Source organism: Bombina bombina, chromosome 7 (genome assembly GCF_027579735.1).
Source record: "Bombina bombina isolate aBomBom1 chromosome 7, aBomBom1.pri, whole genome shotgun sequence".
In the NCBI taxonomy this organism is placed as follows: Eukaryota; Metazoa; Chordata; class Amphibia; order Anura; family Bombinatoridae; genus Bombina; species Bombina bombina.
In genome coordinates this window covers 333,486,668-333,511,468 of record NC_069505.1, presented here as the reverse complement: position 1 = coordinate 333,511,468, position 24,801 = coordinate 333,486,668, and the positions used below count along the sequence as shown (strand labels likewise).

The 24,801-nt window shown below is 32.3% G+C and overlaps 1 protein-coding gene across 7 annotated transcripts in view; it reads left to right on the top strand.

The window, feature by feature from the left end:
• Positions 1-24,801, top strand: part of CADPS (calcium dependent secretion activator) — a 943,138-nt gene that overhangs the window by 567,528 nt on the left and 350,809 nt on the right. For all 7 annotated transcript variants that reach the window (XM_053720994.1, XM_053720992.1, XM_053720993.1 and 4 more), the window contains exon 11: positions 13,535-13,747. In XM_053720994.1, coding sequence (XP_053576969.1) covers positions 13,535-13,747 — 213 coding nt within the window. The remainder of the gene's footprint in view (positions 1-13,534; positions 13,748-24,801) is intronic.

The window sequence follows — 24,801 nt, the reverse complement described above, 5'->3', positions numbered from 1 at the left end:
TTAAAGTGAATAATGTGGAATTTTATGTAATGCAGCACCATTTACCCTCATTGGACTGGGTCGGCAGATTTTTAAATGCATGGGGCATATGGTGAAACCATGTGGCCTCCAATAGACCTCATGGATTATTGGAGTGACCTCAGTTGAGGGGGTCATTAATCCTGATAGATGTGGTTAATAATGCTGTGTAAGCAACTGACAAAACGTTAAACACTACTGTTTGTGGCTGACAAGGAGTCAAACACTGCTTTGTGTATGGCTGATAGAAGTTGATCAAGCCTGGCAGGAAGGAGTTAATAAATAAACTGCTTAGTTATGTGAAATAATATGGGCAAATTATGATACAAAATTGGTGGGTGGGTGTAACTATGGGGGTCAACAGATTAGACTCTAATAGGACAACATAAAACCTACCTGGGACATGAAACCCAAACTTTTCTATCATGATTCATATAGAGCATGCCATTTTAAACAACTTCTGTTAACATTGTCTTCCTTCTCTTGTTATCTTTTGTTGAAAAGCAAAGAGGTAAGCTCAGGAGAATGCACATATCTGGAGCACTATATGGCAGCAGTTTTGCAAAAATGTTATCGATTTGCAAGAGCACTATATGGCAGCACTATTTCCTGCCATGTAGTGCTCGAGACAACTACCTAGGTATCTCTTCTACAAAAGTATTACAATGGGAATGAAACAAATTTAAGAACAGAAGTATTTTTTTTTAATTGCTCTGTCTGAATCACAAAAGAATATTTGTGGGTGTCATATTTATTTAATGTAAGCTATTAGATAGATTCAACATAAATTATTAGATTGATTTAAAGGGACACTCAAGTCAAAATTAAACGTTCATGATTCAGATAGGGCATGCAATTGTAAACAGCTTTGCTTCGTTCCCTTGGTGGTATTTTTGAAAAGCTAAACCTAGGTAGGCTCAAACTAATTTCTAAACCGTTGAAAACAGCCTCCTAGCTCAGAACATTTTAAAAGTTTTTCCCAGTTAGACAGTACTAGTTCATGTGTGTCATATAGATAACATGGTGCTCACTCCTGTGGAGTTATTTAGGAGTCAGCACTGATTGGCTAAAATGCAAGTCTGTCAAAAGCACTGAGATAAGGGGGTAGTCTGCAGAAGCTTAGATACAAGGTAATCACAGAGGCAAAAAGTGTATTAATATAAACGTGTTGGTTATGCAAAACTGGGGAATGGGTAATAAAGGGATTATCTATCTTTTTAACAATAAAACTTCTGGTGTAGACTGTCTCTTTAACATAAATTATTAGAAACCTATTGTCCAATCTGGATTTAAAACAATAACTGCAATTGTTTCATGTAATATTCTGTGATTTCCTGCCTAATTGTTCATTTTTTTAATGTTTTTTTTATAGGTTAGTCAATATACGTTTGCGATGTGCAGTTATCGGGAAAAGAAAGCTGAACCTCAGGAACTGTTGCAACTTGATGGATACACAGTGGACTATACAGACCCACAACCAGGTAATATGTCTGGGATACATCAAAGCAATATCTTTTATATTTGCATAATATATTTAAGCAATTAAGCCCCGCATTGCAAAAGATCTGCTCACAAACATCTCTGTTAAAAAGCATTTTACTGTCATTTTGTTTGCAAAATGTACATATCCCTAGCAATGCCTGTTTAGTATTTTGTATCTCCTATTTTATTACTGAAAAAGACAAAAAAAATCTGTTGACAACAATATGCTTAAATAAGTCCAGTAGTTGTCAGCTAGGGATGGTTTGTCGTTCGAATCAAATTTCGAATGTTTTACATAACATTCTAACATTCGATTTTCGAATTTTACGATTACATTAGAAAATATTTGTTTAGAAAAATTCAAATTTATATTTGTTATAGTATTTCTAATGCTTTCTTTAAATGTAATATTCGAATTATGCAATATTCTATATAAAAACATTCAAAATTATATATTTTATTATTATCAGGTATTTGTAGAGCGCCAACAGATTCCGCAGCGCTTATTTGTATCTATTATGTATCAATTTACTAGATTCCCTCCCTGCAACATGAACTATTGAACTTCTGGATAGTATTTGTTAAATAGAATGTTAAATTCGAAATTTTGAATGTGGACATTCAATATAATTATAAACATTCAAATTCGAAAGTGACATTCGAAAACTGTAAATAGCATTCGATTAAAGAATTTTTAATAAAATTAGTTCTTATCAACATTCGGATTTATAATTCGAATTTCGGTCATAACATTCGTTCTAACATTCGAATTTGGAAATGTACACATTCGCCCATCCCTATTGTCAGCATATCAAGTTAGTTAATCACTTGATATATTTCCAAATCTGAAAGTCTGTAACCATCATTCAAAGAGAAAGTCTGTGTTCTTTCAAGAAGTCAGTAACCTTGTTAAATTCAGCATGTGAAGGCAATCCAATAGCGTGTGCAAATATGCCAAGTTCATTAAATGGGATTGCATTGTGAAACAAGACCAAGACTATATTAGAATACACAGTAGAATGAAAAATGTGTGCACAGCAATGGTATGCGCACCTCCTTGTGGTTGTTATGCAGCCTCACAGGTCTTAGGTCGAAGCACTCTATGGCCTCCTCCACACCAGGCCAGGTAGTACCTCTGGATTCCTCCTCTGTTACTCAGGAAGCACCACTCTGAATTCTCCAATCGTATCAAAAAGTCTATGGTTGCCGGTTAGACAACAGCTCTCTCCAGCTGTAACATATGACAAGTAAATGAAGAACCAAAAAACAATTGCCATTTAACTGCTTAGTAGTAATTTATTAATTCACACTTGCTAACAAACAGTGTGCACAGGCTTGTAGAAAACGAACTGACACATATCTTGCATGCACACATGCGCTTCCTCAAAGATTGTTTGTTTACACAGTGAAGTCTATTAAAAGAAAAGCCAATCCAACTCATTGATGATATCAGTCAAGATGATAACTCTTATTAGACTATAACATATTACACAATGACTAGTGCTGAAGTACATAAATTATATGCTACTTTAAGGCTTATATCATTTAGCTATATAAACAAAATAAATAAGTAAAATAAAACTCATATATATATATATATATATATATATATATATATATATATATATATATATATATATATATATATATATATATACAAAACTTAAAATACCACTTATAACAAAAGCAAAAAAGGAAAAATAATTCAACCAAAAAATATACATCAATATTCTTGATTCTTCTATGTATCAATATTTTTTAGGATTCACTATAAAACAAATTAATGTTGTCTACAACTTTTTATTTTCTAAGAGGATGAATAAGTCTATCAGGAATCAGATTCTACAAATAAATCCACATCATATCTGCTGTAAATCCCTTTGGGATATTTGGTATCTAAAGTAAATATCCAGTAGACAGCTAGTCTGTCTCCCCTTTTGATATCCTTTACTTTTCTTTTTCTATACCCACAAATTAAAAGAGATTTTTACATCTTCTCCATGTGTGCGAAACTGTTTTGTCACAGTAGTCTTAGGTATACTTTCTTTAAGTAAGAACAAATGTTTTCTTATCCAGTCTTTTAGTGGTCATGTTGCAATGCCCACATATTGTTGGGAACAATGTTGGCACTTGATTAAGTATATTACATATCCTATTGTACAATCAATTCTACTTTCTATTGGAAATATTTTACCAGTTTGTGAAGAAATAAAAGTGTTGGTTTTTTTGGTGTAAGAGCAGCTCTTGCAGGGTTGTCTATATCTGTAAAAGCCTTTAACACTACTTAACCAACTCAGCTGAGGACTTTGAGAGGTTTATTATGAAAGTGCTGCTTTATCTTATCTCCTATAGTAGATGCTCTTTTTGCAACACATTTTATTTCTTTATCCATAACTGCTTCCATTTGTACATCATTATGTATAATAGGCAAATATCTCTTATCTTTATTACAAATATTGTAGTTTTTCTGCTATAACTAGTAGAGGACACTACCCTCTTTGGCTCAATAGCTTGTTTCTCTTTTTTGTAAATTTCCACTTCAGGGAAACATAGAATTATATGGTTGCTTCATTGATGACTTGGTGTTGATTTAGCAGAACGTACAGGTGAAACTTGAAAAATTAGAATATGGTGCAAAAGTTCATTTATTTCACTAATGCAACTTAAAAGGTGAAGCTAATATATGAGATAGACTCATTACATGCAAAGCAAGGTAGTTCAAGCCGTGATTTGTCATAATTGTGATGATTATGGCTTACAGCTCATGAAAACCATGAATCCACAATCTCAGAAAATTAGAATATTACATACAATCAATAAAACACTGAAAAGTATAAGCATGCATACTGTATGTACTCAGTACTTGGTTTAGGCCCCTTTTGCAGCAATTACTGCCTCAATGCGGTGTGGCATGGAAGCTATCAGCCTGTGGCACTGCTGAGGTGTTATGGAAGACCAGGATGCTTCAATAGCAGCCTTCAGCTCTTCTGCATTGTTCGGTCTCATGTCTCTCATCTTTCTCCTGGCAATGCCCCATAGATTATCTATGGGGTTCAGGTCAGGCGTGTTTGCTGGCCAATCAAGCACAGTAATCCCACGGTCAATGAACCAGGTTTTGGTGCTTTTGGCAGTGTGGGCAGGTGCCAAGTCCTGCTGGAAAATGAAGTCAGCATCCCCATAGAGCTTGTCTGCAGAAGGAAGCATGAAGTGCTCCAAAATCTCCTGGTAGATGGCTGCATTGACCCTGGACTTAATGAAGCACAGTGGCCCAACACCAGAAGATGACATGGCTCCCACTTGGTTTCCAAATGAGATGCAAAATTTGCTCTCATCAGGAAAGAGGACTTTGGACCAATGAGCAACAGACCAGGTCTGTTTTTCTTTAGCCCAGGTAAGATGCTTCTGACGTTGTTTGTTGTTCAGGAGTGGCCCATGTCCAGGATCCGTCTGTGTGTGGTGGCTCTTGTGAAAGTCCCCAACACTTTTGAATGGCCTTTTCCTGACAATCCTCTCCAGGCTGCGGTCATCCCTGCTGCTTGTGCACCTTTTTCTTCCACACTTTCCCCTTCCACATAACTTTCTATTAATGTGCTTTGATACAGCACTTTGGGAACATCCAACTTATTTTGCAATTACCTTTTGAGGCTTTCCCTCCTTATGGAGGTGTCAATGATGGTTTTCTGCACAACTGTCAGGTCAGCAGTCTTTCCCATGATTGTGATTCCTACTGGACCAGACTGAGAGACCATTTAAAGGCTCAGGAACCCTTTTCATGTGTTATGGCTTAATTAGCTGATTAGAGTGGGACACTTTGAGCCTAAGAATATTGCACCTTTTCACAATATTCTAATTTTCTGAGATTGTGGATTTGGGGTTTTCATGAGCTGTAAGCCATAATCATCACAATTATGACAAATCACGGCTTGAACTATCTTGCTTTGCATGTAATGAGCCTATTTCATATATTAGTTTCACCTTTTAAGTTGCATTAGTGAAATAAATGAACTTTTGCACAATAGTTTCACCTGTAGATGAGCATACCCCACAGTCATTAGTTGATTACTTGAATAGGAACTCATATAAATCTTCTAAAATTTAAATATGAAATACATAAAACAAATATTCATTTCCTAGATTAACTTTTATTTTAGGATGAAGATGCCAAAATCAACACTTTGGAAATTAGAAAACCTTTAGCTCGAAATACCAAACATAGAGCAGACTCTTTTCATGCTCCAAATATGAAAAAGGGTATCCTGAAAGGTCAATACATCAGAATACAGAGGAATTGTATGACTTTGGAGAGTTACATTAGTCAAGCTAAGTCTCATACAAATAGACATGTGGAGAGAGGCTATAATAGACATGTTACTTAAAGGACCAGTCAACACATTAGATTTGCATAATCAACAAATGCAAGATAACAAGACAATGCAATAGCACTTAGTCTGAACTTCAAATGAGTAGTAGATTTTTTTATAACAAATTTCAAAGTTATGTATATTTCCACTCCCCTTGTACCATGTGATAGCAATCAGCCATTTACAAATGCATATACGTATAGTCTGTGACTTCTTGCACATGCTCAGTAGGATCTGGTGACTCAAAAATTGTAAATATAAAAGACTGTGCACATTTTTTTTAATGGAAGTAAATTGGAAAGCTGTTTAAAATTACATGCTATATCTGAATCATGAAAATTTAATTTAACCTGAGTGTCCCCTTTAAACTAGAAAAACAAGTAGCTGAATGAGTCTACAAAAGAGACAAACAAGCTATTGAACCAGAAAAGGTAGTGCCCTCTACTAGTTATAGCAGACACTACTACAATATTTGTAATATTTGTAAGAGATGTTTGCCTATTTTACATAATGATGTACAATTGAAAGCAATTGTGGCTAAAGGAATAAAATGTGTCGCAAAAAGACGCTACTATAGGAGATAAGATAAAGCTTCACTTGCATAATAAACCTAGTACTCAGCTAAATTGGTTAAATAGTGTTAAAGGCTTTTACAGACCCTGCAAGAGCTGCTCTACCACCATACAAAAAACAATACTTTTAATTCTTTACAAACTTGTAAAATATTTCCAATAGAAAGTAGAACTGATTGTATAACAGGATATGTAATATACTTGATCACGTGCCAACATTGTATGTGGGCATTACAACACCCCCCCTAAAAGACAGGATAATGGAACATTTGTTGTCACTTGAAGAACATATACCTAAGACTACTGTGGGGAAATATTTTTGCACACAAAGAAAAGATTTAACACATCTCTTTTCATTTGTGAGTATAGAAAAAGTAAAAAAAAGGATATCAGAAGGGAGACAGACTTGCAAAGCTGTTAAAAATGGAGGTCTACTGGATATTTACTTTAGATACCAAATATTCCAAAGGGATTAACAACAGATATGGTATGGATTTATTTGTAGACTGATCTAGTTATTAACTTTATCTGATTCCTGATAGATTTATTTATTCATCCTCTTAGAAAATAAAAAGTTGTAGACAACATTAATTTGTTTTATAGTGAATTCTAACATATATTAATAGCTAGAAGAATCAACAACATTTACTGATGTATATATTTTGTTTTAATTATTTTCCCTTTTTTAGTTTTGTTATTAGTGGTAATTTAAGATATATATATATATATATATATATATATATATATATATATATATATATATATATATATATATATATATATATATATATATATATACACAGTGTATATATATATATATATATATATATACAGTAAGTATGTATATATATATATATATATATATATATATATATATATATATATATACAGTAAGTATGTATATATATATATATATATATACAGTAAGTATGTGTATATATATATATATATATATATATATATATATATATATATATATATATATATATATATATATATATATATATATATATATATTAGAGTGTGTTTTATTTTACTTATTTATTTTGTTAATATAGCTGGTTATCATAAGCCTTAAAGTAGCATAGAATTTGTGTACTTCAAGACTAGTCATTGTGTAATATGTTCCAGTCTAATAGGAGTTGACATCTTGACTGATGTCATCAATGAGTAAGATTGGCTTTCCTTTAAATAGACTTCACTGTGTAAACAAACAATTGCGTGAAACGAGTCAGTTCATTTGCTACAAGTCTATACACACCATTTGTTTGTTACCAACTGTGAAGGAATATATTGCTACTAACCATTCGAATGGCAACCAATCTTTTGGTGATTCACTTCTCATCTTTTATGCTGTAACACATTATGCACAGAATTCAGTGAGCTTCTTCCCTGATCAAGCAATCACTTACTAGCTTTTTGGAGGGTCACTGTTCTGAATCATGCAGGGTGCACTTTAGCTTCTCTGAAGCACTGAAAAAAAACACAATTCTCAGCATTAAATTACAGGAACGAATATTAAAATGATATTACTAGAAAATTAAATATTACAATTATATTTTTTGTACTACATATGATTAAACATTGGAGGTTAAAGGGGTATGAAATTAAAAAATAAATTTCCCCACTAAGTAGTTTATTTAATTATTATTACCAAACCAATCTAGCAATGTAATGTTGAATTATTTCTCTGCAGCACGTATTTTGCTTATATTAAAGAAAGGTAAGGTTCTGGAGGATCTAGCGGCCTATAGACCTATATCATTTCGTAATGCTGATTATAAATTATTGACTGCCACCATCGCAGCTAGATAAGCAGTTCTGGTGGATAAAATTATTCATCCAGATCAGACAAGATTTATGAAAGCAAGAAATTTGTTAAACAATAATAATAATAATAATTCAGAAAGTCTCATCCTTTTTAGACTATTTCTGGAATCTAGATCCAAAGAAAGTGGAGTATAGACAACATAAAGGTTCAGCTATTCTTACCGTGGACGCGGAAAAAGTGTTTGATGCAATTAAATAGAACTATCTATTTGTAGCAATAGAGAAATTTGGATTTAGAAATCAATTTGAGGAATTCATTCAGAAGCTTTATAAAAATCTGATTTCATATTTATGTATTAATGGCACATTGTCACCAAAGATACATCTCAGGAGAGGTACAAGGCAGGGATGCCCTCTCTCTCCTTTACTTTTTAATTTAGCTTTGGAGCCATTCCTATGGGTATCCACAGTTTAAAAATTCTTCTCTTTGCAGATGATTTACTTGTATTTCTTGATAATGCTCAGCAGACGATTCCATTACTTTTACGGTTATTCCATGTTTTGTTGTCATTTTCTGGCTACAAAATAAATTTTGACAAAAGTGAACTATTATGGCTTATTAAAGAGAGAACTAATTTTGTGGTTCACCCATTTAAAGTAGTAGATTAATTTCGTTATTTAGGTATAATACTGCATAGAAATCCCCGGAAATTGGTACAAGTTGAATTTTGATCCATTGTTAAAGAAAGTTAAATCTGACTTGGAATCTTGGTCCTCTCTCCCCATTTCTATCTCGGCTTGTGTTAATTTGATAAAAAATATTATTTTTCCCTGGATACTTTTACAAAATCTTCTATTTCTATTATCAAATAGAGATATTCAAGATTTATATTATTGGAAGTCTACATTTATTTAGGGTAATAAGAAGCCGCAGATTTCATTAAAAAGATTAACGCAAAAGAAATTAATAGCTGGTCTGGCATTACCTGATTTGAGATTACATAATTGGGCATCATTGGTTAAAATCGCTTTTGACTGGATTACAGAGCTGAATCGATTTGTTTCCTCTGAGCTTGAATCTTTTTTGGTGGCACCTTTCTCGTTAAAAGCGATTTTACATTGCTCAGGGAAAAAGTTACCATCTAACGCCTCAAAGCTGATTTCTATAAAAAAAATTACTAGAGCCTGGCATAACATTTGTGGTACATTGGAGGTGTCTCCAGCATTAGTTTTTACCGATAGTGGGTAACCCTGAGTTTATGCCTGGCATATATCAAGAAGTATTCAGGCACTGGATTGATCAAGGCCTGATTTATGTTCATCAAATTTTTTCTCCAACTCAAATTTTGACCTCAGAATCTTTTCTTCAAAAGTTTAATCTTCCCAGGTCTAATTTATATGCCTATTTCCAATTGCGGCATTTTGTTTTCTCCCAGAAGTGGGATTATGAAGCACTAGCCAGTTGGTCCGTTATCAAGAGTGTCACTCATATATTTGCGGCTGGTTATACATCAATATCAATTATTTATGATATTATGTTGGCCAAACATAATTTATATGTAAATAAATTATGTAATTTTTGGAGGGTTTTTTCCCTCTCCGTAGAGGAGGAGAGGATTAAACAAATTTTCTTGGCCCTAGATAAATTTCAGATCTCCATGACATGGAAAGAATCGCACTTAAAACTAATTAACAATTATTATTTATCTCCAGATAAAATGTTGAGATTCTATCCATCACAATCATTTGGCTGCCCACGTTGTTCATTTATTAAGGCTGATATACTCCATTTGTTTTGGTCATGTCCCATGTTTACAGCAGAAGATATTTTTATTTAACTAGTTATGAGCTTAGGCCAAATATGATTGTTAAAGTTTTAAACACTATTATTTTAACGGAAAGACATCTAATAGCTAAAAGCTAGAGAGACCATTCAGCCCCTTTTTTTCACTTTTTTTTTAATAGAAATTCAATTTCAGATTCTTTTTGTATCTTATCATATGAAATTTTCGGTTGAAACTAGGATAAAAAGCTTTCTATTAGACTGGCATCCGATAACTAAATCTTACTCTCCTTCGATTCAAAGACATATTCTAACCCCATTTTTAAGTTCTAGCTCTTTTGCCAAGTTGGTATTAGTTATTTAATATCCATCAGAATGGTTGATTGGGCCTAGGGAGATAGGAGTTGGGTACTGATGGTAGGTCAAGATTATACAACTTGTGTGTGCTAAATGATGGATTTTTGGTTAATATTAAGTTGATATCGGACTAATTAACCATATATTTTTAGTTTAGGATTGGATTCTTGGGGATGGGGGTAGGCGATTAGGATTTTATTTTTTGTTTTGTTTGTGGGGTGTCTCTTAGATCAAACATAAAACCCCAACAAGTGTAGGCCTTTCTCAGACATTAAAAATGATTGTGAAGTGTGCATCATTGTTATATGAGAGTCAATTTTGATCTGCATATTATTCTTGAGTACTTTAGTAACGAATGGTTGATTATGTATTTCTTTTTCTTGTTGATGATATGTGTATGAGAAATTAAGACAAATTAGTAATAACTGTCGCATTAGAATAATTTTGATTTCTATGTTATTACATTTATGATTATGTTAGGATAATTATGATTGATATGCTATTTTATTGTTAAGGATGTGATCGAATATTAGACTGTTAAAATCCTTGCTATGAGGACTTGATGTCAATTTATCCATCGCCCTGTTTCTTTGTGTGTTTTTTTTGTCTCTACTCTTTCTTTGCATCCTGCGTGTTGCAAGAGAAAATGAATGGTATATGATTTGCACTGTTGGATTATAAATAAAGACTTAAAAAAAAAAAAAAACAATTTCCCATACAGGGCAAGATAAAAAGTGGAGTGTAATTGAAAAAGTTGGGTGCGTTATATTGTGCTCAGTAGCACACAAAGAATAGGTTTTCTAAATATTTTTTTTAAATTCTTGATTTTAAGAAAAACACAAAATAAATGCAAAGACATAGGTAACAATAAAACAGGATCTATTGATAAGTGAGGAAGAAGGAGCACATACTGAGGGAAACAGAATAAAAGTTGGAAAAATATCAGATAGATGTAAACTGACAATTTATAATAGGTATAGAAGTCCTAAAATGTATTCCTATGCACATTAACTGTCCCATATTGCCTACAATGCATTTAATCTACTGGGCTGTCATAGACTGGTGCATAATGTATTGTCATTTCTGTTACCCAAGAGATTAAAGGGACATAAAACAACTAGAAATTAGCATACTAATTTAACACTGCACATTAAAGGGATAGGAAAGTCAAATTAAACTTTCATGATTCAGATATAGCAGGCAATTTTAAGCAACTTTCTAATTTACTCCTATAATCAAATTGTCTTCATTCTCTTGGTATCTTTGTTTGAAAAGCAAGAATGTAAGCATAGGAGTCAGCCCAATTTTGGTTCAGAACCTGGGTAGCACTTTCTGATTGGTGTCTAAATGTAGCCACCCAATCAGCAAGCACTACACAGGTGCTGAACCAAAAATAGGCTGGCTCCTAAGCTTACATTCAAGTAAAGATACCAAGAGAACAAAGAAAAAGTGATAATAGGAGTAAATTAGAAAGTTGTTTAAAATTGCATGTTCTATCTGAACCATGAAAGTTTAATTTTGACTATACTATGCCTTTAAGGGCCGGATTACAAGTGGAGCACTAAATATCAATTTTGTTAAATGTTAACAATCATAGGCTTACAAAAGCCAGTCCAACTTGACATGCCCCAGCCAGAAGCTTCTAAGGCAACCCTAAAAGAACCAAAGGACAAACTCAGTCCCACAATAATCATACCTGAAATACAGAAAAAGAACGGGGGGGGGGGCAGGCAAGTGGAAGTTCAATTAATCTGCAGCCACTTATAAAGGTAAGCTAACATGCCAACAAACTTGCAACAAACATTGCCACCACACTCATTCTAGAAGGAAGAAAACTCTTAAGATGTTACAAGCTCACTAGATGCTATTCTCTGGACTTTAAAAAAATATATATTTTGTCTACAGATCTTTTGCAATTCGTGCAAATAATTGCACTCCTCTTCCAGCTTAATAGTAACTAAAATCTATCTGAAAGTTTGAGGTATTGATTTGATTCTATTTTTGGTGAAAGTTAGGTTGTACCCTATTTTTCAATTACATACAAAAATCAAGTTAGTTGATGAAAAATACAAAAGCATAATATGTGTCATGAGGAAGAGAGTTAGAATAATAATATATTATTATTGTAGTCAAAGCTGCTGCAGGATATCCTTTAAAATGGCCTGTGCTCTCTTCTACATCACTGAGAGGTTGATTTATTCTGCTACCTTGTTTATAAAGCTTTTATGTAGCCAATACTGCAGTATTAAATGCAGTATTAAAATTGTTAGTATAGGTGGCTGTCTGGACAGACAAAAACAACTATTCTAAAAACAAAATAAAAGTAAAGAAGTTATTTGTAAAAATGTAATACACTTCAATAAGTAAATGGACCATTGGCAATAATAAATGGGTGAACTTACCAGCATGATTTTATATGCTTATATAACAAAAATAGGAAACAGCTTGGAGGTATGAAATAATAATAATGATATGAACAATTATTTATTTCTTCGTGTGGTTTGTTAGCCAAGCAGATAAAGTCTTCATATAATGCCATTTGTAATATAGCAGAAATAAACCTGTTTATTATCTAAGTAACGTTGTACTTCCATAAATTAAATGTTATATATTAAAGGGATAGTTAAGTCCAAATTAAACATTCATGATTCAGATAGGGCATGCAATTTTAAACAACTTTCTAATTTACTTTTATCATAAATTTTGCTTTGTTCCCTTGGTATTCTTAGTTAGCTAAACCTAGGTAGGCTCATATGCTAATGTCTAAGCCATTGAAGGCTGCCTTTTATCTGAATGCATTTGACAGGTTTTCACAGCTAGAGGACGTTAGTTCATGTGTTTCATATAAATAACATTGTGCTCATGCGCGTGGAGTTATTTAAGAGTCACCATTAATTGCCTGAAATGCAAGTCTGTCAAAAGATCTGAGATAAGGAGGCAGTCAGTAGAGACTTACATACAAGGTAATTACAGAGGTAAAAAGTATATTTCTATAACAGTGTTGGTTATGCAAAACTGGGGAATGGTAAATAAAGGAATTATCTATCTTTTTAAACAATAATATTTTTGTGTTTAGTGTTCCTTTAATGTACAACATCCATTTTTAAATTAAAAAATAGTTATCTATCTGTATTATACCCCAAATATTACACTTACAAATAATAGTCTATAACACATCAATCTTTTCCCAGGTTTGGAAGGCGGCAGATCATTTTTCAATGCAGTCAAGGAAGGAGATACTGTGATATTTGCCAGTGATGATGAACAAGACCGAATTTTGTGGGTACAAGCAATGTATCGTGCTACTGGCCAGTCCCATAAGCCTGTGCCACCAACCCAGGTTCAAAAGCTTAATGCTAAAGGAGGAAATGTACCTCAACTTGATGCACCAATATCTCAATTTTGTAAGTATATTCCGAGCAAACTCTTTGTAAACAAAACACTCAGCTTAATATTATATTAACTTTTTTTTTTTATTTATTTTAGAAAAAAGGCTTGTATAAGGTATATGCAGAAAAAACTTTATAACAAAAATAATAATTAAAAAAAAAAATCACACAGCAATCTACATTATTTGAAACAGGTAACCTATCTGATTATTTAAATATCCTGTGGGTGTCCAATTCACATCCAATGGGCAGATTCTGAAATTTCAAATTTCGGGGTTATCTGGCACCTGGCAGGCTTTCCCCATTTCTTTTAACATTTAAGTTGATAGTAGTGTCTTCCATGTGCCCCCTGGGCCAATTTATATCAATTTAACTCACAAGCTTACACCAGGGCAGAATTATGTTTTATGTCACCAAAGTGCCTACCTGTTTTGAGTTGGTACAAGAATGATTCCATGAGCACTAGAAAGGTGCCTCTTTTTTGTGAATTTAGGCATTAAAAAGTAATGATTTTTTTAGAAAAATATGGGGCAAATTTAATGATGTAATTATGCTACAGCAAACTTACGCCTGTGATATTTTCATTTTTAAATCCCTTTAATCTGCCATAATTACAAAGGCAAGCTTTAACAAAGCCTTAAAGGGTCAATCTCAATAATTTAGAAAACTTTATATTATGATTTATCTGCAAATTTAAGTCTATGGGGATTTAGTTAATTATACCAGATCAAACTATAACAGTTAAATACAGGCGTGTATATATTGTAAGTATATATATATATATATTTGCAAAATTGCCTGCATTTCAGAAATAACAGCCTCAATAGTTCAGTACATAGGGCATTGTATTTTTATGCATTTAACAATGTTTTAATATCCAATTTGTCAATTAATTATTGTTTTCAGTTGATACAATTTTATTTGCAAGCAGCTGCAGAACGTAGAAAATATTTGTTTTGTTCTTAAAAAAAACACCTTTATTTAAAAAGATATTTTTAAAAAGTTGGTGTATTTGCTATGTATCTGAATATGCAATACTTGATAAATTCAGAGAAAAAATGTGGTCACTAATATCTTCATTAAAACCCATTTAGATTTCACTAAAACATTTTTAATGATTTACATGTGAGGTTAATTTACTCATTTATTCCAATATTGTTTTGTTTTCACTGTAGAGTTGATTTATCTCTTTAACCTAGTAGTAATTGAAAAGGTGCAAAACCCAGGTGGCTAGTGCCTTTACATAACACATTGTTATTAACTACTAGGCATGTTTGCTACAGATTTTAAGTGCTAAGCAAATAGTTTCTCACACCTTCATTTAACCATTAAGATATTTAAAAAGGCATCAAGGGTTCCCCTAACTGTGATGTCCTTACTGAACTGAATCCAGTAGATATACTGACATCTGCAAGAAAATGTTTAAAATAGCTTGACATCACTGTATAATACATGAACATATATTTGTATTTATGTATAATATACTGTAGATATCTAACTTGATAATTTACATAAATGTATAGAATTAAGCAAAATCATGGCAGCTATTTAAATGAATCATCAATTCACATGGAGAATCTTGTATTTAACATATATATTTTTTTATAAAAACATGCAAAATAACTCAATAAATATTTAAAACTTTAAATACAATAGGTTTGTTGTTAACACACACACACACACACACATAACTATATATATATATATATATATATATATATATATTTTTTATTTATTTTTTTTGCCCTTAATAACAATCCTTTACAAATTGTAGAGCATCTAGAAAAATTGCTCCAAGTGAAAATGGAGTCTTCTGAAAATTAAAGTGCTAGAAAATTCATTAAGTTGCAAATGTTTTAATTTTTAAATGAAAAATATTTTTTATAAAAAATTAAAACAAAATTATTTTGTCAATGTGCACATACAGAGTGGAATGTTTATTATGTACATTATTTATAGTTTTCTCCCAAATACCACAGCGTTAATATTGAACAATATTTTAGGTTTGAGATTTGTTTGCAGACCTTTAACAAAAGAAAATGTTCCTGATCTTGAGGGCCACACACCATTTAACTCCCTACGCATTCTCACGCCCTCTCTCAAAACACTGGCCTGCACTTCTAACCTTAATTCCAATTAAGCCTGGTAGGTGACTGTGCTTTTATTCAGCTTTATTCATAACCTTAAAATAAACTTCCCATTTAATTCAGATCAGTTTATATCATCTTACTGTGCTAACACAGTTATATTTATTTATCTACTTAGGCCTCTATATCTCTTATCTTATTTAAAAAAAAAAAAAATATATATATATATATATATATATATATATATATAGTAATTATAAATATGTGTCGATGTATCTATCTATCGAAAATGTGTATTTGTGTATATATTAATTATTTATTTTAATAAAATAAGAGATGCCTCTAGTAATTCATTTTACAAGATCTAAAAAATAATCACACAAAAAAGTTACATAGAACAGTCCAGTATAACGACAAATTTGTTTTTGCACATAAATACATTTATTTCCATTATACCATCTCATTTCCTGTTTTGCACCTTATTAATCAACGTGTTAGGACAAATTGTATCTCCCTTTTAGTCCTTCCAACTGATGACATATTTAATTGTATTATATTTAAATAAGGGGAAAAATTAAAAAGATTAAAAAAAAAGTATAAAAGAAGACAAGTGATCCCTGTATGAATAAAAAAATAAGTTTCTAATAATAGTCAATACTTGCAATTTGCAGTTCATATTTGATCATTATTGCAGCTATAATTCAGTATTGCATGTTCGGATATGATTTTTTTTTTTCTTTCAGAAAGGTAAGGATATTTATAGGTTCCTGTTTGTGCTTAGACTACTTTATTAAATACTCTTCCTATTTCTGTGTAGTATATTTTAGACAATATGTGTTTATAGAAACGTAGATACTTAGATAAGCTTATCCCTGCCTAGATTTAGGAAACCTTAGCATTTTCAACGTGTTTTATATTGCAGAAAAGTTATCCTCTACTTTTGTTTTCATAGCTGTCTATAAGTTTTATACCTAAAAAAAAATAGAATTTAACTTACTATCTAGACAAGTTTGTTTCATGACAACTACATTTCATTGTACACGTATCTCAGCTTTCATGCATATTCAATTCTTTTTAATTTTCCTGTGACATTTTAAGACAGCTCTGAAAAAAACAGTAGACTCCATTTTGCATTTAAAAAAAAAAAAATAAAAAAAAAATAGATCCTGCTATTCATTCATATGTGTGACTCCACAAATCACTTTTATTTAGCTTCTATAGTATTGGTTTAAGCCTCCCTGCTTTCTCTCTGTTTTCTGTGTTTCATTCCCTTAAAAAAAACATAGCAAGAATCAAATGATTTAATATCTATATATATATATAAAAAAAGTTGTTTTTTTTGTGAGGGGGAAAAAGCTACCAAACTATTACATAGATTTTTTAAGCTTCATAAAAGTGACCACGTTTGCAAACACCCCTTTGTGTGTCTTGTCTGTGTCAGTAGAACATTCAATCAAATACATGCCCAGAATTATCGTTAAAAAAATTTAGATTTGTTTTTGTAATTGAAAATGCTCAGTAAATAGTTTACTTATTTATGTTTGATACTTTTGAATTTGAATGCCTATTTTATCTAAATATATATATATATATAATAACCAGGCACTTCAACTGAAAAAAAGAGAACTGTAAAAAATTGCACTGCTGTTAAAAATATAATAACTTATACTAGTGATATTACTTATATGGGTTTATTTTTAAATCTTTGCTTGAACCCCTAATCCTTAATATGCTAGGCTAGGACTCCTGTCTGCTTTCCTGAGCCACGTTGCTAGTCTTTATGGTATTCTGATTTTTCTTTCTTACCCTGCAAACTTCTAGCCGGACTTAAGGGTAAGTGCTTCCCAAAAGCTAGCACAGCTCAGATAATCTAACTAGATTATCTGACATATGCAATGTGCTTTTTTTTCCGCCTAAATCTTTCTCATGTTTAGATTTGTAGTGAAACTTTTCATGTTATTTTTCTAAATTTTTAGGTTTGAAGTTTCCATACTGATTTTAGGATGCATGTAATGTTCGCATAATTGCCTACTCTCTTTGGGTGTGTTGTTGACATCGAAAGATGGTCTAAAGAAAGTATCCATATCAAGATGTATTGTGTATATTAACATTGCCATTTTTCTTTCTTTCATAAACGTCCATGTAGTAAAAAATACATTGTGCTTGCAACCATATAATTTAGCACATTTTATAATCATTTCCTTTTTTTATGTTGTATTTTATTTGTATATTTTTGTCATAGCTTCAAAATGGATAACTTCATTAAACATATTGTGACAATAAAACATTAAAATAAAAAAATCTGAAAAAAATAGTTTGTTTTGTAAAAATTAATGTTGGGTCTTTGGATGTTAAAGAACTATTATGATAAAAGTAAACATTGATTATATATGATTATTCCATAATGTACTAGGTTATGCTATAGTTATTCAAAATACATATATTTAATTGCTATATATTAATAAGACAACATTGCATTATGACAAAATTCCATTAGATTACAGTCCAATTTACACAGTAAAGACAAGCAAATATTAGTTTACATTATAATAATTATTATTATTATTATTATTATTATTATTATTATTAATATTATATGATGTTTATCCATTAATACACTGATATTTAATTACATTTGTTATATTCACTTTCGAAGGCAAGTAATTTAAATGTTAATTAAATATCTATCATTTTGAAATGTCTGTCCATCTCACTCTCCTTTTTTTTTTAAAAAATGACAATGCTGTGTCCCCTTGTCATAGTCGTGATGTTTGTTTTTAAATCTGTATTTTATTTATTTATTTAAATCTGCCCCCACAGATTTGTTATTTGCTTTTCTTTATTTAACAGGGAGTCAAATTTACAACCATGAGAGTTGGCAACTATGTATTTGGAGTATTTTGAATGCAATATGAGATGGAGCGGGCTGTATACATACATTGCTCCTGACCATCAAAATAATACTCCTGTACCATCTTTCTTTCTCTCTTTCTTTTTTTGTTGTATTTTTTTTGCTTATATATCCCCTTGGATAGCAGGCAGAATTTAATCACCACGTCTTCAACTAGAAATAATACACAATTTTTTTTTTGGGGGGGGGTGTCTGTCTAGGACTCCAGTTAGCCATACTGCAATATGAGAACATGCTGGAGTTTGCTATATTTTAATGACAAGTATGAATGAGAGAACGAATGAATGGATTCTTGTATTGGCAACTCTCAGTATCTGCATCATTTGCTATCTTGTGAGATGTCAATGATTGTATGTTCTGCTTGTCCAAAATTTTTAACATTTCATTAATCTCACGGCTATGTTTTTTTCGTACGATCAAACTGTAACTGCAACATTCACAAATTTTTAATTTTAGACATTTCAGCATTGCAAGGTGTGCTGTAAACCGCATTGTTAATGTATATGTTCATTATGCAGTCTACTGCATGTCTTATAGTACTGAAAAGTTTAAAACATTATTTTAACATTCACATTAATAGCATGAGAATTGTGTGCTGCATATCACAAAAAAAGCATGCAAGTTTGACATTTGCTGTTTTACAAAATGAAATGCTTATATAATGTATAAAACTGTTTATCTTAGAGAAATGTTTAGAATATTAAAAACAGATCTTTACATGATGTAATATGTGGACATTAATGAGATAATTCTATATAACTATCATACTGAAGGATAGTTATACGAGACTCAGTACAACAATGATTTGATAAGGGAAATTAGATACAATTTATTATAGTTTTTTTTGTAAATTAGATTTTGGGTTTTTTTTTGTTTTGTTTGTACAAATTTAGTTTTTGCTTTCTTATTTGAAGATATTTAAACCTAAAATGATATTACATGGTTTTGCCTTCTAACACAAACTTGTAATAATAATAATAATAATAATAATAATAATAAAATTAAATTGGGGGCAATTCATTGTCAGTGTTATGTCCAAGTAATAATATAAAGTGACTAGGTGTGCCAACTTTTTTTTAATATTTAGGCTTGAAAATTAGTGAAGAACAAATTTTCAATAATAATAAAAAAGATAATAATTAATATAATTATAGTAATATTTGTTAATAATAATGAAACATAAAGAGTGAACATCTGATTGCATCTGCAGTCCCTCTTTTAGCCACATAACCACGAAAGCTGTGTCCTCCCTGTTTTCCGTACAATTAAATAAATCACTCCAAGTGTCACATATGATAACCTGCTGTTTTTAGCTACTCTATTACTATATTACTACAGACAGTGAAAAGGGACATTAGCAGGAGCTATCTTACCATTTTTACTACGATTATGATTAATGTCAGCTATTTAGGAGACACTGTCAAATGGATTAACATAATTGCAGTACTTTATTATGTATACATGCAATGTTTAAAAACTCAGAAAAGACTGTGTTATAACCTTCATACCGATGTCATAATAGACATTGTGAAATTGGAGATCTAAGATCTGATGCTGCGAATTCATCATTCTAGCATTTGACAGCACAGTTGACAGCCAAATAATGTTATATGATTACTCTAGTGTTTCTTCATATCTGCTGATCACTTTCCCTCTCTTTTCTATGGTTCCTAAGTCTCTACACGCCTACTATTTAAACCCTCCCCCCATATATTTTAATGCTGTATAACAGGGCTAACAATTGATACAATTCAATGAGAGGACATTCTGATTGGAAGCAGACCACTAGAATTTTAAAAATGTCAGTCGTTAGTTAAACAGATGTTTTGTTACAATTAAAAGGACAGTATACTGAAAAAAAATTCTCCCCTTTAATTTGTTCCCAATGATCCACTTTACCTGCTGGAGTGTATTACATTGTTTACAAGTATTTCTTTTAACCTTTTATTAGCATTTGAAATAGTTGATTTAGCTTGTCAAATCTCCTCCTATTCTGAAAGTTTATGGACTTAGGTCCAAGCTATAGATAAGCTGTGTAAACACATCCAGCTGAATAAATTACACACCCAGTAGGGTATAGAAGAGATAAGGTAGTAAAATGTTAATTTTCGATTGTTCTCTGGTCTTTGTTTTACGGAAAGATATATAATAAAGATATAATATGTACGCAATGTGATAAAGTAATGAGATCTGATTATACCTACAAGCTCAACCCATTTTATTAGGCTGTGGCTTCAAAACACAAAATCAGCTGTTTCATACAATTTATACTCTGGATTTGGTAAAAAAAAATGTAATTGGAAACACATTAAGGGAAAACAATTTTACAGTATACTGTACCTTTAATTGTATCTTCAGTGACCCCCTCCTGATTAAATTGCCTTTTTAATACATTAGTAATATAACAAGCATGCCCATTGGTAGAAAATTATTATTGTATACTTTATTTATAAAGCGCCAACAAATTCTGCAGCACTGTCGATGGGTACAAAAGATAAAAAAGTACGATGATTACAATACTTTTAAGAAACAGGACAAAATTTAGAAAATACATGTTTACCTAGAGAAATTGTAGAAAACTGAAATTGTTATGCTACAAAGGTAAATCACCCAGTGTGTATGAAAAAGTGAGTATATGAATCGATATCAAATGGTCAAAAAGATGTATGGTGATAGAAATATCAACATGTATCTGTATATCCAGCCCAATATTCCACAACCCTTTTAAACCCTTTTGTGTTGTTATTTCTTACAGAATGTTGTGGTCCAAGATACAAAGATATATAATAGATAGTAAGATATATAATACAATGTAATCTTTATTGGCATGTGTGTGGACTATACTTTTTGATAGAAGCATACTTACATAGTATGATATGACCACAACATAAATGAAAAGCATGACATAGACAGATAAGTCAACTCAATTGAGTCACAGTGCACTTGAAAGAAGGAGTTAGAATTGTCCATGTCAGTTAACTAATAGGGGCCGATTTATTATGCCCTGAATGCTGCCATTTGCAGCTGTTTCCGTGCGAACCTTCAGGCTCACCGGAAACATATGTTAAAAAGCAGTGGTCTTAAGACCGCTGCTCCTTAACTTGTCCGCCATCTCTAAAGCGGCAGACAGCAATCCACCCGATCGCATACGATCGGGTTGATTGACACCCCCTGCTAGCGGCCGATTGGCCATGAATCTCCAGGGAGCGGCATTGCACAAGCATTTCATAAAGAATTCCTGTGCAATGATAAATGCAGACAGCGTATGCTGTCGGCATTTATCAATGTCTGGCGGACATGATCGCTACAGCGGATCATGTCCGCCAGACACATGATGAATCGTCCCCATAGCCTTACATTTTGAAGTAGTTTTAAAAAAAGTGTACAACTGATAATCTATGGGTAGGTCTGTCCAACAGCAGCTATAATAAGCCAGTGAAAACCCAGTTTAATTGCACAGCAAAGTATCATAAGTAACAATACTATGTGTACACAAGAAAAATCTCTACCAGGATATTCATGGTAAAAATCTTGCATATTTTGAAGGGATAACATCATCTTCATCAGAAGCAAGAAATAAGCTACAGGCACTAGATTTAAAAAGATTTGGATACTTGCCCTTAGAGAAAGCTCAATACAACTATGTCTTACTTTGTCTCAGTAGCGTTCATGATATTAAACGCATTTCATTAAATACCAAAGTATCAGCCTAATCATGTTCCATTACAAATGTTCGTATTGACATCATGAAATGCATTGATATATATTGCAGTATTTTCTGGCTTAAAGACTAAGGTTGCTGCACTTTATGTATCTTGGTTATCAACATCTAATGTTGCAATCAGTTCAAGTTTTTTGTAGTCAGCTTTACTCAGTGTCTTAACACCACACAAATGATAAGCTCAACCAATTTGCAGTAGGCACTCTGTATTGTTCATCCTAAATAGTTTTATCCCTATTGATTATTTGCCCCAGTGTTTCAGGAACCCATTGTGATCTATTAAAAGTAAATGCTTGCAAGGAATTCCAGCAGCATGGTTTCCTTATTTTTCAGTCTACCAAGACCATTTAACCAAAGTTGATGCATTCCAGAAATTCATGAGGATAACTTGCCAGCCCATGGATCTGGGGATTGGGAAAGTGAAGCATATTAAAAGGAACATATCTAGGTTGTTCTTCTAAATATACTAACATAGAAACATAGAATTGGATGGTAGATAAGAAGCAAAATGGCCCATCAAGTCTACCCATATTACATGTTACTTTTTTCTTAGGATAGCCTAATGCATGTCCCAGTCATTTTTGAATTATTTTACAGTCTTTGTGTTTACCACCTGAATTGGAAGTTTATTCCATGAATCCACCATCCTTTCTGTAAAAAAAAAAAAATGCTTCCTCACATTTCTCATGATTCTGCTACCCTCTAACTTAAGATTGTGACCCCTTGTTTTGCCATTTATTTTTTGTGGAAAATGCTTTCAGCTACCACTTTATTAACCCCTTAATGACCACAGCACTTTTCCATTTTCTGTCCGTTTGGGACCAGGGCTATTTTTACATTTCTGCGGTGTTTGTGTTTAGCTGTAATTTTCCTCTTACTCATTTACTATACCCACACATATTATATACCGTTTTTCTCGTCATTAAATGGACTTTCTAAAGATACCATTATTTTCATCATATCTTATAATTTACTATAAAAAAAATTATAAAATATGAGGAAAAAATTGAAAAAAAACACACTTTTTCTAACTTTGACCCCCAAAATCTGTTACACATCTACAACCACCAAAAAACACTGTGCTAAATAGTTTCTAAATTTTGTCCTGAGTTTAGAAATACCCGATGTTTACATGTTCTTTGCTTTTTTTGTAAGTTATAGGGCCATAAATACAAATAGCACTTTGCTATTTCCAAACCATTATTTTTCAAAATTAGCGCTAGTTACATTAGAACACTAATATCTTTCAGGAATCTCTGAATATCCATTGACATGTATATATTTTTTTTTAGTAGACATCCCAAAGTATTCATCTAGGCCCATTTTGGTATATTTCATGCCACCATTTCACCGCCAAATGCGATTAAATACAAAAAATCGTTCACTTTTTTACTAATATTTTCGCAAACTTTTGGTTTCTCACTGAAATTATTTACAAACAGCTTGTGCAATTATGGCTTAAATGGTTGTAAATGCTTCTCCGGGATCCCCTTTGTTCAGAAATAGCAGACATATATGGCTTTGGCGTTGCTTTTTAGTAATTAGAAGGCTGCTAAATGCCACTGCGCACTACACGTGTATTATGCCCAGCAGTGAAGGGGTTAATTATGGAACATGTAGGGAGCTTTTAGGGATACTTTTAGCTTTAGTGTAGTGTAGTAGACAACCCCAAGTATTGATCTAGGCCAATTTTGGTATATTTCATGCCACCATTTCACCGCCAAATGCGATCAAATTAAAAAAAACGTTAAATTTTTCACAATTTTAGGTTTCTCACTGAAATCATTTACAAACAGCTTGTGCAATTATGGCACAAATGGTTGTAAATGCTTCTCTGGGATCCCCTTTGTTCAGAAATAGCAGACATATATGGCTTTGGGGTTGCTTTTTGGTAATAAGAAGGCCGCCAAATGCCGCTGCATTTCACACATGTATTATGGCTAGCAGTGAAGGGGTTAATTATGTAGCTTACAGGGTTAATTTTAGCTTTAATGTAGAGCTCAGCCTCCCATCTGAAACATGAGACCCCCTGATCCCTCCCAAACAGCTCTCTTCCCTCCCCCACCCCACAATTGTCCCTGCCATCTTAAGTACTGGCAGAAACTCTGCCAGGACTAAAATAAAAGCTATATTTGGGCTTTTTTTGGGTTTTTTTTTGGCATATTTACATATGCTGCTGTGTAGGATCCCCCCTTAGTCCCCAACCTCACTGATCCCCCACCAAACAGCTCTCTAACCCTCCCCCTCTGCCTTAATGGGCGCCATCTTGGGTACTGGCAGCTGTCTGCCAGTACCCAGTTTAGCAACAAATGTGCCTTTTTTTTTAAAAAAAAATGCCCTTTTCTGTAGT